Below are 14,068 nucleotides of genomic sequence, written 5' to 3' on the forward strand. Positions count from 1 at the left end.
TCTACTGGGTATCTGGTCTTGATCTGCTACTCCTCAATCTGCCTCTCCTGTCACAAAAACATTCTAAAGAAGTTCTTGATCTTTTTGAGCTGAGATCAGCATGCAGCTCATTGTTGGAGATAACACTTGTTCCTTTTTTCTTGTTTTTATTTCCATCTCCAATACAGACAGCTGAGTGTGCAATTTAGAGAACATACTTTCAGCCAGTTCTTTATTTCCTTTGACCTATTCTGCCCTTACAACTGTGTTTAGGTCTCTCCACTCACAAACTCGTTCTGGCCTAGAACACCAACTTTTGCGAGTTGAATTTAGTGAAAATCAGGATGAGGCCATTTATCACAATCATTGATTCCACTCTTACCACCAGATCTTTTGTCTGATTAGATCAGTTGACTGGTCAGCTGGTTTTAGCATCCTACCATTTTTCATGTCATCAAAAAAGGATTCTGGGTAATCCAAGATGGAGGACGGAAAAAACTTCTGGCTGTAAGAGCTGCTCCTTTTTTGAGGTATTTTAGGTGCTGGAGGTGATTTCCTCGAATTTCAGGAGCAGCAATTACTGTTCTATATGCTGTTATATTATTTTAGAACTTTAGAAAAAAAAAGTCAAAACACAGTAGTTTTAAAAGGGAGAAGAACAGACAAAGGAAGCACATGGTGAGGTCAGTGCAGGAGAGAGAGAGAGAGAGAGAGAGACAGAAAGATACTGACACTGCCTTTGCTGTTTGAATTCATGTATGGCTGGACATCAGAGTGCATCTGGGAAATTAACAAACAATGAAATTCACAACTGATCTTGGAGGGACCGTTGGGCGAAGTTATATTGTGTGCAATTCTGGTCTCCTTCCTATCAGAAGGATGTTGTGAAACTTGAAAGGGTTCAGAAAAGATTTACAAAGATGTTGCCAGGGTTGGAGGATTTGAACTATAAGGAAAGGCTGAACAGGCTGGGACTGTTTTCCCTGGAGCATCGGAGGCTGAGGGGTGACCTTATAGAGGTTTACAAAATTATAAGGGGCATGGATAGGATAAATAGACAAAGTCTTTTCCCTGGGTCAGGGAGACCAGAACTAGAGGGCATAGGTTTAGGGTGAGAGGGGAAAGATATAAAAAAGACCTAAGGGGCAACTTTTTCACACACAGGGTGGTATGGAGTATGGAATAGAACTGCCAGAGGAAGTGATGGAGGCTGGTACAATTACACTATTTAAAAGGCATCTGGATGGGTATGTGAATAGGAAAGGTTTGGAGGGATATGGGCTGGGTGCTGGTAGGTGGGACTAGATTGGGTTTGGATATCTGGTTGGCATGGATGGGTTGGACTGAAGGGTCTGTTTCCACGCTGTACATCTGTATGACTCTATGATTCTATTCAGAAATTTCTTGATCATACTCTCCACATTAAGTAAATTGTTAATGTGCACCTCAAACAAGTTAATAATGGCCCCAGCGCTGAGCCCTGTGGAACCCCACTGAAAAGAGACTTCGAGCCATCACCCTCCACTTCTCGCCTCTCAGTCAATTTTGGATCCAATATGCCACTTTTACTTGGATTCCTTGGGCTCATACTTTCTTGAGGAAATTTATCAAGCTTAGTTAAAGTCCATGTAATCACATCAAGTGCATTACAGAGCTAAGTAATTCCATAACCAATGGATCAGATCTAAGTTGTGCAGTCCTGCCATGTCCAATCTGGACAAATAAACAATTCACTGGAGGAGAAGATTTCACAAATATCTCCATCCTCAATGACAACAGAGTCTCATACGTTAGTGAAAAAGGCTGAAGCATTTGCAACAATCTTCAGCTGGCAGTGCTGAGGGGATGATCTATCTTGGCCTCCTTCAAAGGTCTCTGGCATCACAGATTCTAGTCTTTAGCCAATTTGATTGACTCACATGATCACAAGAAATGGTTACAGACATTGGATAGTGCAAAGGCTGTGAGCTCTGACAACATTCCAATAACAATACTGATGACTGTGCTCCAGAACCTGCTATACCTCTAGCCAAGTTGTTCCAACACTGCCATCTACCCAGATATGGAAAGTTGCTCAGATATAAAGTCATAGAAATGTACAGCCCAGAAACATTCTTTGCCAACCAGATATCCTAAACTAATCTAGTCCCATTTCCCATATCCCATTAAAACCTTCCTATTCAAATGCCCATCCAAATGTCTTTTAAATGTTGTAATTGTACTAGCCTCTACACTTTCTCTGACAGCTCATTCTATACACACACCACCCTCTGCATGAAAAAGTTGCCCCGTATGTCCCTTTTAAATCTTTCGCCTCTCACCCTAAACCTACACTCTCTATTTCTGGACTCACCCATCCAAGGGAAAAGACCTTGTCTATTTATCCTATTCATGCCCCTCACGATTTTATAAGGTCACCCCTCAGTCTCCGCTGCTCCAGGGAAAACAGTCCAAGCCTACACAAATTGTAACTCAGCCAATTACCACCCCATCAGTCTACTTTTGAACATCAGTAAAGTGATGGAAGCTGTTATCAACAGCACTAGCAAGTGGCACCTGCTCAGCAATAATTTGCTCACTGATATCCAGTTTAAGTTCCGACAGGGCCACTCAGCTCCTGACCTCATTACAACCTTGATTCAAATATGAATAAAATAACTGAATTCCAGAGATGAGGCGAGAATGTTATTAACTTCTAATTCCATCCTAGCTTCTCTCTCCTTTGAAGTATTTGTCAGGGTTAATTGGCCAGGTACTATTCCCAATTTATTTTAATACTGCACATAAAACAAAGGCATGCTTCTTCATTACTGAATTCCGGTTTGACAACAATTGAAGATTATAAAAATTGCAAATCTAAGATCTATAGGGAGAGGAAGCATTTTTCTTATAGCTCTGATCTCAATCTTGGAAAAAAAATTACTGATTCAGCTATGGCTTCAATTTAGCTTGCAGTGCTGGTCTCAAAAATCAAAGGAAGGACAATTGAAGCCCAGACAGCAAGGGTAGACAAGGGACTGATAAAAATGAAAAACCTAAAGTGATTAATATCCACAGTGAAAAAGTGTTAGAAAGATGTACAAGACTAAAATCCAAGGACTGATGGCTTTAATACTAGCGTTCCAGTAGAGGTAGGATATTGGAAAGCTAGGCAGTCCTAGAGGCAGTGCAGCGAAGGTTCACCAGATTGGATTCCTGGGCTGAGCTGTTGCTTTATAAGAAGAGGCCAACTAAATTGGGCTTATTCCATTTGGAGTTGAGAAGAATCAAATGTGATCTAATTGAAACATACCAAATTCTAAAGGGACATGACAGGTTAGACAGACAAAAGTTGTTCCCCCGGCTAGGGAATTTATAACATGGACATAACCTCAGGATAGGTGATCAATTATTTAGGATTGAAATGAAGTGAAAATTCCTTCACTATGAATATATGGAGCTCTTTCCCTAAAGAATTATGATATGTTCCACTATGGAGTGAGTTTAGGCTGACATGGACCTATATTTTCTTCTTTCAGGGGACATGGGAATAGGCAGAAAAGTAGATTCAAGACAGAAGATCACATGAACTTATTGAATTGTGAAAAAGATTGGGAGTTGTATGATCTGCTCCTGCTCAAAATTTTTACGTTCAGATAATAGTTATTTAAAATTTTCTTGAATAATGCAAATCACAAATTGAATGATGCTTTAGAAAAAAACATTAGACTAATTAGAGTCTTTCCGTATACTTCAAAAATTCACAAAAGAGCACAGAGATTTTGTGCACAGTATTTTGTTCTGTTATTGTGCGTAGATTTGCAAGTCATTTTACATTCACCAATTCCCAACAAATGGTACGGATAACTGGGATATCGAGTACCTGGTCTGATGCTTGCTGTTAAGAGGGACCCACCAATGCAAACAGAATGAATCAGCAGTACTGCTATATCATCCTGCAGAGTCAGGAGAGCAAGCAAGGAACATTACATGGGCTAAAGCACTCTGAAGATCAGACAGCATCTCCCATTAAAGGCGTCAACACCTAAATATTTAGTTTGCATTGATGGGTGCCAGAAAGCATCCACAAGCAACTGAGATGCACCTTTTCAATGATCCCAACTCAAGGAAATTGATCTGGATTGGGAGTAAATTTGGCAAGATGGGTAAAAATCCTATTCTGATGGAACTTTGTTCCAAAAAGGTGCAGAAAGTCAAGCCTATGTTTGAACCAACAATGTGTGACATAACAGAATGTATGGTCAAAACAGGAACGCAAGTCAAAGGTATTTCTAAGTTTTGAAATACTAGACTTTTTAGATGCACAAGGTCCAGTTTTCCTTTCTAATTTGCTGATCTTGACCACTGGAATAGTGGAAGGGCCACACAGAATTACGATGACTTTCTCATGATCCTTCTTTTAACATGCTGGAGCACAACAATGAGAGAAAATATGTCTGTGAACAGAATCCTTACAGTGTGGAAACAGGCCCTTTGGCCCAACAAGTCCACACCGAACCCTCTGAAAAGTAACCAATCCCTTATCCTATATTTACCCCTGACTAATGCAACTAACCTATGAATCCCTGTGCACTATGGGCAATTTAGCATGGCCAATTCGCTTAACCTGCACATCTTTAGATTGTGGGAGGAAACCCACACAGACACAGGGAGAATGTGAAACTCCATACAGACAGTCACCTGAGGATGGAATCAAACCCAGGTTCCTGGTGCTGTGAGGCAGCAGTGCTAACCACTGAGCCACCATGCCACCGAATAGTCTATATTTGAAGTCTTAATGCCTCGCAAAAAATCATTTTGTTTGAGTGGTACAATTGCACTGACCTTTCATTAAAATAGTGTTTGACATTGCTCTAGTGTTGAATTTGACTCAATGCAATGTTTTCAACATGATCATCCCATAATTCCAAATATATTGATGTGCATCTTCATGAAACATTTGTGCAATAGTGAATCCATTAAATGAAGGAGATTAACTAATCTTGCAAGAAGAGATTAGACTCTTAAACATATCCCAACTCCCTTTAGCCAACTACTTCAACTCCCTCTTCCACTTCCCCAAGGACGTGCAAGTCCTGGGCCTCCTTCACCACCAAATCAAAGCCATCCGCCAACTGGAGGAAGAACACCTCATCTTCTGCCTTGGGACCCTACAATCACACAGCATCAGCATCAACTTCACTAGTTTCCAAATCACCCCTCCTCTTACCTCATCCCAGGTCCAACCCTCCATCTCGGCACCACCCCCTTAGCCTGACCCATCCATCTTCTATCCCATCCATGCACTCCAACATCCCTACTGACCCATCACAATTACTCCCCCATCTGCATCCACCTGTCACCTTCCCGGCTTCCTTCCCACCAGCCCCAGCCCCAGCCCCACCCCCACATTTATTTCTCAGCCCCCTTCCCATTCCTGATGAAGGCCTTTTGTCCCAAACATTGACTCTCCTAATTTTTGGATGCTGCCTGATCTGTTGTGCCTTTCCAGTGCCACACTTTGACTCTTAAACATATAGTCAGTCAACTGTTGTCTCATTAAATAAAGCATAAAGTTCCAATAAGTTGCATTGCTCATAACTTGTAGAAGCAAATAGACACTGAGCATGCACAAACTTTATTGCAGACATGTTTTGTTAGCTAGACTTCATGGTAGTTTTCTTACCTCAAACAATTTAGCCTCTTGCTTCAAAATACTGTAGTTGAGGGATTGCTGCATTGTCAAAAGTTACATGTTTTCAGGTGAGATACTGAACCAAAGGATGATCAGAACATTCTTCAAGAGTCCTAGACAACATTCATCCTTGAACCAATGCCTCCAAATATTTTTTGGCCCTTTATTCATTTGCTAATTTCAAAAGGCATTTAAATAGTAGCATGTAATACTTTAGTAGACCACATTTGGAGTATTGTTTGCAGTTCTGGTCATCACACTATAGGAAGGATATGGATGCTTCAAAGAAGGTGCACACAAGGTTTACTAGGATGTACAGTAGTTACATTGGAGTGAATTAGATTTTAGGAGAGATTGAACAAACTTGAATTGTTTTCACTAGAGTGTCAGAGGCTGAGGGTAGGCTGATAGAAGTAAAATTATGAGAAACATGGATGATGTTTTACCCCACGGTGGAAATGTTAAATACTACGTTTAAGGTGAGAGAGGAACAGTTTAAAGGAGATGTGTGAGGCAATGCTTTTTGTCTTACACAAAGGTGTCAAGTGCCTGGAACATGCTGCCAAGAGAAGTAGTAGGATCAGATATGATAGCAACACGTGATATTATAGATTTCAGAACTTTATTAACTATTCATGGATTGAATGAATCAAAAGATAAACTGTTACACAAAGAAAGCAGCAGCAGCAATGACTGTCAGGAATAAGCTGTTAAGCAACAAAAATAGGCTGTTACATAGAGATAAGGCAATTAGCCATGTTTTGCAGGGAGTCAAGATTATACAAACAAAACTACTTTGACAACTGCCTGATAAACTGGATGCTTTATTGCCACAAAAGAGAAGGATTCCTCTGCAGAAACATTTAAGGAGTGCCTTTGATTAGTCATTTAAGGCCAAATGTAACAAGGAACAAAGAAGTTACTTCTGGTAAGGAAGCAAGCTACAGTCTCAAGGATTTCAAGAGAATGATCAATATCTTGGATGAAAGGACTCAAAAGAATCATCAATATATCGCTTCATAGGCTGAAAGATGAAAATCTAAGAATCAAACATGAGAACTCCCCTTTTAGCAGAACTTTGAAGAACAAACTGTATCAGGATCAAACCCTGGACACTTTCAGAGACCGACACTGTAGACTGGCATCGTGGCCAAGTTCTACTATTAATCAGGTCACAACCAAGTTGGGTTGGGAGGCTCAACTTGTTTACTTGAGAGGTGTTATTTTGCTTGCCACACGTAATAAAGCTTAAATTATTATTCCAGTACTTGATTATGAGATTTTTTAACAAGTAGCCAAATTAAAGGTTACTTGTGGTGATTTACCCACAAACTTTTCAGTCACTTACATTGACACATAACAAGCAGAAAATAGAGGGATACAGACTATGTGCAAGCAAATGGGATTAGTTTAGAATGGCATCATGGTTGATGCATATATGGTCGGCTAAAGGGCCTGTTCCTATTATTCTATGTTCACATGAATATGCCACCAGTCCTTACAAATACACAGATAATTGAGGAATTATTAAAATAAATGCAGTAAATTTAATAACTTTACATTATCTCCAGACAGAAAATGTATAAGAATAATCAAGATGTCCCAAAGTATAGATACAGAATGGGGTAGAATTCTTGAAATGTGTCCATTTCAGGGGGAGCATTTCAATGATAATGAGATCCTGAGCTGGAGCAAGATTCATATTAAGAAGATAAAACAGGATCTGGCCAAAGTGGACTAACAGTAGCTAGTTGCAGGAAAATTGACATCAAAGCATTGGAAAATATTCAAAAAGGTGACAGCGAGTTTGCTGGGCCACATGTTCCCGTAAAGGTGAAAGGTAAGACCAGCAAGTCCAGAGACGCCTTGATGTCAAAGTATGTACAGAATTGGATTATAAAAAATAAAAAGGAAGCTTATGGTAAATACTAACAGCTCAAAACAGCAGATGCCAGAGAGGAGTATAGAAAGTGCAAGGGATTGCATAATAAAGAAATTAGGAGAGCAAAAAAGGGGACATGAGAAAACACTGGCAGATAACATTAGGAAAAATCCAAAGACATTTTATAAGTATATTAGGAGCAAGCAAATGACCAAATAAAGAGCAGGGCCCATTAGTTTGTATGGAGCCGGAAGATGTAGCTTAGGTTTTAAATAAATAAATATCACAATAGAGAAGGACAATGTAGGTCTTGGAATCAGGAAGGAGCACTATGATATACTTGAACAAATTATTGTTAAGAGGGAGGAGGTGTAAGAGGTTATAGCAGGCTTGAAGTTCAATAAACCTCGAGGCCTGGATGAGTTATATCCAAGTTTGCTGTGAGAGGCAAGAGAGAAGACTGCAGGAACTCTTGACATTGATTTTTACATCCTCTCTGGTCACAGGGGAGTTGCCAGAGGACTGAAGGACAGTTCATGTTGTATCATTATCTAAGAGGGTGACAGGAATAAACTAGGAAACTGCAGGTCAACCAGTCTAACAGGGAGGGACAATATTGGAAAAACATTCTGATTGAGTTCTGAGAGATAGAGACAGGGTAGGTAGGGAGAAACATTTCCCTTTATTAGACATGTCAATAGCCAGGGTCACAGTTTTATGTCAAGGAGGTTTGAGAAGTAATTTGAGGAAACATTTTTTCACCCATAGGGTTGTGAGCATCTGGAAATCACTGTCTGAAAGGTGGTAGAGGAAGAATGCTCAAGACTTTTAAGAACTACTTAGATGAACACCTGAAACACTACAGCACATAAGGCTATGGGCGAAGTGCTGAAAAATGGGATCAGAATAGAAGGATGTTTGATGACTGGCGCAGACCTGATGGCCCAAGGACTTCTTCCTGTGCTGTGAAAACTCTATGGCTTTATTATTCTGAAGTTACTCACTATTGTAATGTAGGTAAATATAAGACACTGGTTAATTGGCTTTTGGCACAGGATCTTCTAAATCCTGAACAAACAGACAATTCCATTATTTAAAGTGACATCGGAAATGCAGCATTAATCAGAAACACGACAATCACAGAGTCCATATTATGTACTTAATCCCTGAAATAGAATCTGAACCCACAACTCTCTAATAAAGGAGCTATTAGAGAACCAAAGCTTACACTTTAGTATTGAATAATGTGCATCTCTTTAATTCACCACTCTGGACAAATTGATTAATTGAAATTCTCTACTTAGAGCTTCAGTAAAATAATGAAACAAATTGTTACATTCATATAAGGATTGTTTTGGATTTAAAAAAACCCAGATTCAGCTGATCTCAAATGCCTTTCCAGTGCAATGGAAACAAAGCTGTTTCACTACACTCTATAACACTTCAGACCTATTTTGTGTTGTAAACTATGTCAGAGTACACATTATTTCAGAAGACACCAAGATGAACTCTGTAGTTAATAACAAGGATGACTAAATAACATGGAGTTATAGAGATTTGATTATGTATCTCATGATATTAAATGTGGCAGAACCAGTGTCAGTGAACATAATTAGCTGTATTGGAGCTATGAATACACTGAAGTTGGTAAAATGAACAGAAACAAGGCACAATCTCACACTGATGTAGTGTAATGGATATAAAGTAATTGACACCTACTTGCATTTCTTGTTGGGTCCGCAACTTCTCTCTGCCCAGTTCATCTTGCAAATCCTAGCAACACAGAAAATAACTGATGGTTAATTGTGGGGCAGGATGTGCCATTAATCAACAGCTCAGGCTATTCCCCAGAAAGACTTCTTTTTGCACTTGGTCAGGAGCACTGTGACATAATTTTAGCCTCTAACTCATATAACCTTTAACTTGCCATGGACTACCTAATACTTACTATCTACTGGGTTGAACCGAAGGGTCTGTTTCCATGCTGTACATCTCTATGACTCTATGTACTGGTTCTCCCATCAGAAGCATTCTAAAATGAAAACGGTACATTTTCCGATGTTCCAAATTCAAAGACCCATACTACACCAGTCAGGACAAACATGCTTCCATAAAGAAAAATGTGGGACTGTCAAATCTGGCACCCCACCTCTGGATGTCTAAGTGCACAGAGAATAGGAGAAGTATGGCATAAAAAGGACTGTTTATGTCACTTACTGACAACTCAACACAGTTCTGCAGAAAGCTTACAGGAGTATAGAAAATCCAAAGATAAAGCTGAAAAGAAGTTAGGAGAGCACAGAGAGGGCATAAAAACATTCAGAAGTGGAAAATCAAGAAGAACTCAAAAATGTTCTACAAAATGCATGAAAAAGGCAAGGGCCTGATGAGATAAAAAAAGAAAAGGCAACATGTATGGAGGCATGCTTCAAAATGAATACTTTGCAACTAACGGGGGTATGATGCAATTGATGTATTTAAAGAAGAATGTGAAACATTGCATGGTATAAACATAATAACAGGAAATATTCAGGGGTCTGGCATTTTTAAAAGTAACCAGCTTGTCCAAATTGATTGAGTTATCCAAGGAGTAATATTCAACATTAATGAGAGGAACACACTTGATGTTGTCGATGTGGAAGTTAGCAAGGCCTTTAACAAAATCCCATCTGACAGTTTGGCTTGAAAAAAGTAAGAGCCTATGGTTTAAATGGCAATTGAAAAGTTGGATCCAAATTTGGTTCAGTAGCATAAAGCAAAGTTTATAAAAGGGCGTTTTGATGACTGAACAGTGGTTTCCTGTGATGTCCTACAGGGCTGAGTACTGAATTCCTTACATTTAATCATTTATATAAATTACAAAAAGCAGAGTGATCAAATGATACAAAACATCGGCAATGTGTTTGATAGTTGGGAAGAAAGCTAGAGCCTGCAGCAGTAGAAAAGTGGCCCATAGTGTTCAAATCTTCTAGGAGAAAGTGAGGACTGCAGATGCTGGAGATCAGAGCTGAAAATGTGTTGCTGGAAAAGCGCAGCAGGTCAGGCAGCATCAAAGGAGCAGGAAAATTGACGTTTAAGGCATGAGCCCTTCTTCAGGAATGAGGAAAGTGTGCCAAGCAGGCTAAGATAAAAGGTAGGGAGGAGGGACTTGGGGGAGGGGCGTTGGATATGCGATAGATGGAAGGAGTTAAGGTGAGGGTGATAGGCTGGAGTGGGGGTGGGGGCGGAGGGGTCAGGAAGAAGATTGCAGGTTAGGAAGGTGGTGCTGAGTTTGAGGGTTGGGACTGAGACAAGGTGGGGGGAGGGGAAATGAGGAAACTGGAGAAATCTGAGTTCATCCCTTGTGGTTGGAGGGTTCCTAGGTGGAAGATGAGGCACTTTTCCTCCAGCCGTCGTGTTGCTATGGTCCTTGGTGAAGTGGGAGGGGGAGTTGAAGTGTTGAGCCACGGGATGGTTGGGTTGGTTGGTCTGGGTGTCCCAGAGGTGTTCCCTGAAACGTTCTGCAAGTAGGCGGCCTGTCTCCCCAATATAGAGAAGGCCACATTGGGTGCAGTAAATGATGTGTGTGGAGGTGCAGGTGAATTTGTGGTGGATATGGAAGGATCCCTTGGAGCCTTAGAGGGATGTTTGGGGGGAGGTGTGGGCGCAAGTTTTGCATTTCTTGCGGTTGCAGGGGAAGGTGCCGGGAGTGGAGGTTGGGTTGGTGGGGGTGTGTGGACCTGACGAGGGAGTCACAGAGGGAGTGGTCTTTTCGGAACGCTGATAGGGGAGGGGAGGGAAATATATCCCTGGTGGTGCGGTCCGTTTGGAGGTGGCGGAAATGATGACGGATGATACGATGTATATGGAGGTTGGTGGGGTGGTAGGTGAGGACCAGTGGGGTTCTGTCCTGGTGGCGATTGGAGGGGCAGGGCTCAAGGGCGGAGGAGCGGGAAGTGGAGGAGATGCGGTGGAGGGCATCGTCGATCACATCTGGGGGGAAATTGCGGTCTTTGAAGAAGGAGGCCATTCAGGGTTGTTCAGTATTGGAACACCTGGGAGCAGATGCGGTAGAGACGAAGGAATTGGGAATATGGGATGGCGTTTTTACAGGGGGCAGGGTGGGAGGAGGTGTAGTCTAGGTAGCTGTGGGAGTCGAGGTAAAAACAATGACTGCAGATGCTGGACACCAAATTCTGGATTAGTGATGCTGGAAGAGCACAGCAGTTCAGGCAGCATCCAAGGAGCAGCGAAATCGATGCAGATGAAGGGCTTTTGCCCGAAACGTCGATTTCGCTGCTCCTTGGATGCTGCCTGAACTGCTGTGCTCTTCCAGCACCACTAATCCAGAAGCTGTAGGAGTCGGTCGGTTGATAGTAAAAGTCCGTGTTGATTTGGTCGCCCGAGATAGAAATGGACCAGAGAATTATGACAGTATGCCTTAGAGAAGAGCAACAAAGGTAGGGAATAATTAAAAATTGGTACAAGACTTACAAGGGTAGGGGAGCAGAGGAATCTTGGAGTGCCTGTCCACAAACTATATGTAGGTATCAGGACAGATAAATAAGTTGGTTAAAAAGGCACATGAGATACTTTTTCTTCTTAGCTGAGGCACAGATTTAAGGCCAGGGATGTTATGGTAGAATCATATGAAACTCTAGTTAGGCTGCAACTGGAGTGCACGCAGTGTATTGTTCCAGTCACTACACTATAAGGATGTGAATGCACCAGCCAAGGTGCAGAGGAGATATGAGGATCTTGCCTAGACTGGAAAAATGTAGCTATTAAGAAAGATTGGTGGGTGACAGGAGATTTAATTGAAATATACGAAAATGTGAGGCTTACATAGATTCTTCCTGTCTGCTACATTTCTAATGTCATTTCCCTCAATTTGTTAAAGTAACCATTCATAGCATGTCTTATTCATAGCTGGTAAAACATTCTAAGAGGTCAGTGAGCTAGAATTGTTGTTTGAAAGATTATTCATCCATTAAAATTAATGGACAGTGAATGAAGTGAACTGTGAAGTGGATGAAGTGCTTTCATGTCTGAATTTCCCACATTTGTTCCTATTGCACAAAATCCAGGACCAGGAATATTAAACAATGGAATGTATTACAGCCATTTCCACAGGTTGACACCATGAGAGCATAATTAAAATCAAGTGGATGGCAATTAATCAAATTGACTTCCAGGTTTTAGTTTTAAACAAGCACTTACTTCAACTTCACTTTCTTTTTGCCGTAATGTATCGGTGAGCTCTTCAACACGATATTCTAAACCACCAACATGGTTATCCACCGCATACTGATTTTCCTTATTTAATTGACCTAAATGAACATCTTTGGTTCTTAGTGCTTGGGTCAGCTGCTCTATTATTCTGCAAAGGCACAAAAGATATTTACATTAGTTTGAAAATCCTAAATGAAAAGTTATGACCACTTAATCCTAATACTGTACATTAAAAATAGACACCATTAACTTAGTGGCAGACTACTGCACTCACGTCTGTTGAGTTGGACTGCCTTTAAAAGATCTAACAAGCTCAAACTGTAAATCACTTTTTAAACAGTATCATTGTGACAGAAAGATCACTACGAGGTATCCATTGGAGCATTAGTGGTGTTGCATTGCAACACAAGTCCAGTTGATCTAGTGTGAAGCACCACTGAGATGTGATGTCATTAGAAGGACAATGGCAGCAGGATATTCATTCAATATTGCCAAACAAACAAAAGTTGATGTTTCAATGCAAATTCAACAACACTGCCAAATATCACCAGCATTACTTGTTCAAGACATATTCATGAAAGAAAAGCAGCTTTGCTTTAAAACTTTTTAGAAGATCAAATCTACATCTGCAAATAAAGTAAAAAATAAAGTTACAAATTCTAGGACAACTTTTATAGTCTGTACACATTATAATCATTATTTAAAATTACTGGAGAGCAATAACATAATGAAATAGTGGAATATTTAAGTGAAATATTTATCTTTAGAGTGCAGTAATTATTTTTGCATAAGCAAATTAATACTGTATCTTTATAAATAACACAAACATTCTAGAATTGGCATTGCATGAATAAACTAGTTGAGTGTGAAAGGGTTAAACCTGAAAGATTAAATATAGATTCAACTGGAAGCGTTTTAAGAAAATTAAGTTAAAGATGGAGCAACTTAACCTGCAAGCTGTGCATGTATTGGGAAAAAACCTATATACACCCCAGGATTGTCTGCCCACCCTATAGCCACAAAGCCCCTGTCCTTCTGAACCATTAGTTGGTATTTTGCACTCATGCAACAGCTTCCATAGCAGCAGAGCTCCAGCTTCTGACTGAATGCAAGTCCAGTAGAGGCAAGCAGGAAGACGTTAGCTTGTGGCAGGGAAAGAGGCGAGACCACAACTTGAAAGTTCTAGGAGCAGGCAGCTTACAGTCTGCAATCACGAGGAGGTTCAGGCAATGCAAGGTTTGTGAATCATAGAATCCCTACACTGTGGAGGCAGGCCATTTGGCCCATCAAGTCCATACTGACTCTCCAAAGAGCATCCCACC

At 40.6% G+C, this 14,068-nt stretch overlaps 1 protein-coding gene across 1 annotated transcript in view; it reads right to left on the reverse strand.

The window, feature by feature from the left end:
- pde4dip (phosphodiesterase 4D interacting protein) overlaps positions 1 to 14,068 on the reverse strand; it is a 256,882-nt gene that overhangs the window by 183,158 nt on the left and 59,656 nt on the right. Inside the window, exons 5-7 of the mRNA XM_087990726.1 lie at positions 12,735 to 12,894; positions 9,255 to 9,308; positions 5,645 to 5,692 (exon numbers count right to left, since the gene is read on the reverse strand). Of these exons, the coding sequence (XP_087846852.1) occupies positions 5,645 to 5,692; positions 9,255 to 9,308; positions 12,735 to 12,894 (262 nt within the window). The remainder of the gene's footprint in view (positions 1 to 5,644; positions 5,693 to 9,254; positions 9,309 to 12,734; positions 12,895 to 14,068) is intronic.

The sequence above is a fragment of the Chiloscyllium plagiosum genome, unplaced genomic scaffold (assembly GCF_037043375.1).
Source record: "Chiloscyllium plagiosum isolate Xiang-an unplaced genomic scaffold, Cpla_swu_hap1 HiC_scaffold_9, whole genome shotgun sequence".
Classification (NCBI taxonomy): Eukaryota; Metazoa; Chordata; class Chondrichthyes; order Orectolobiformes; family Hemiscylliidae; genus Chiloscyllium; species Chiloscyllium plagiosum.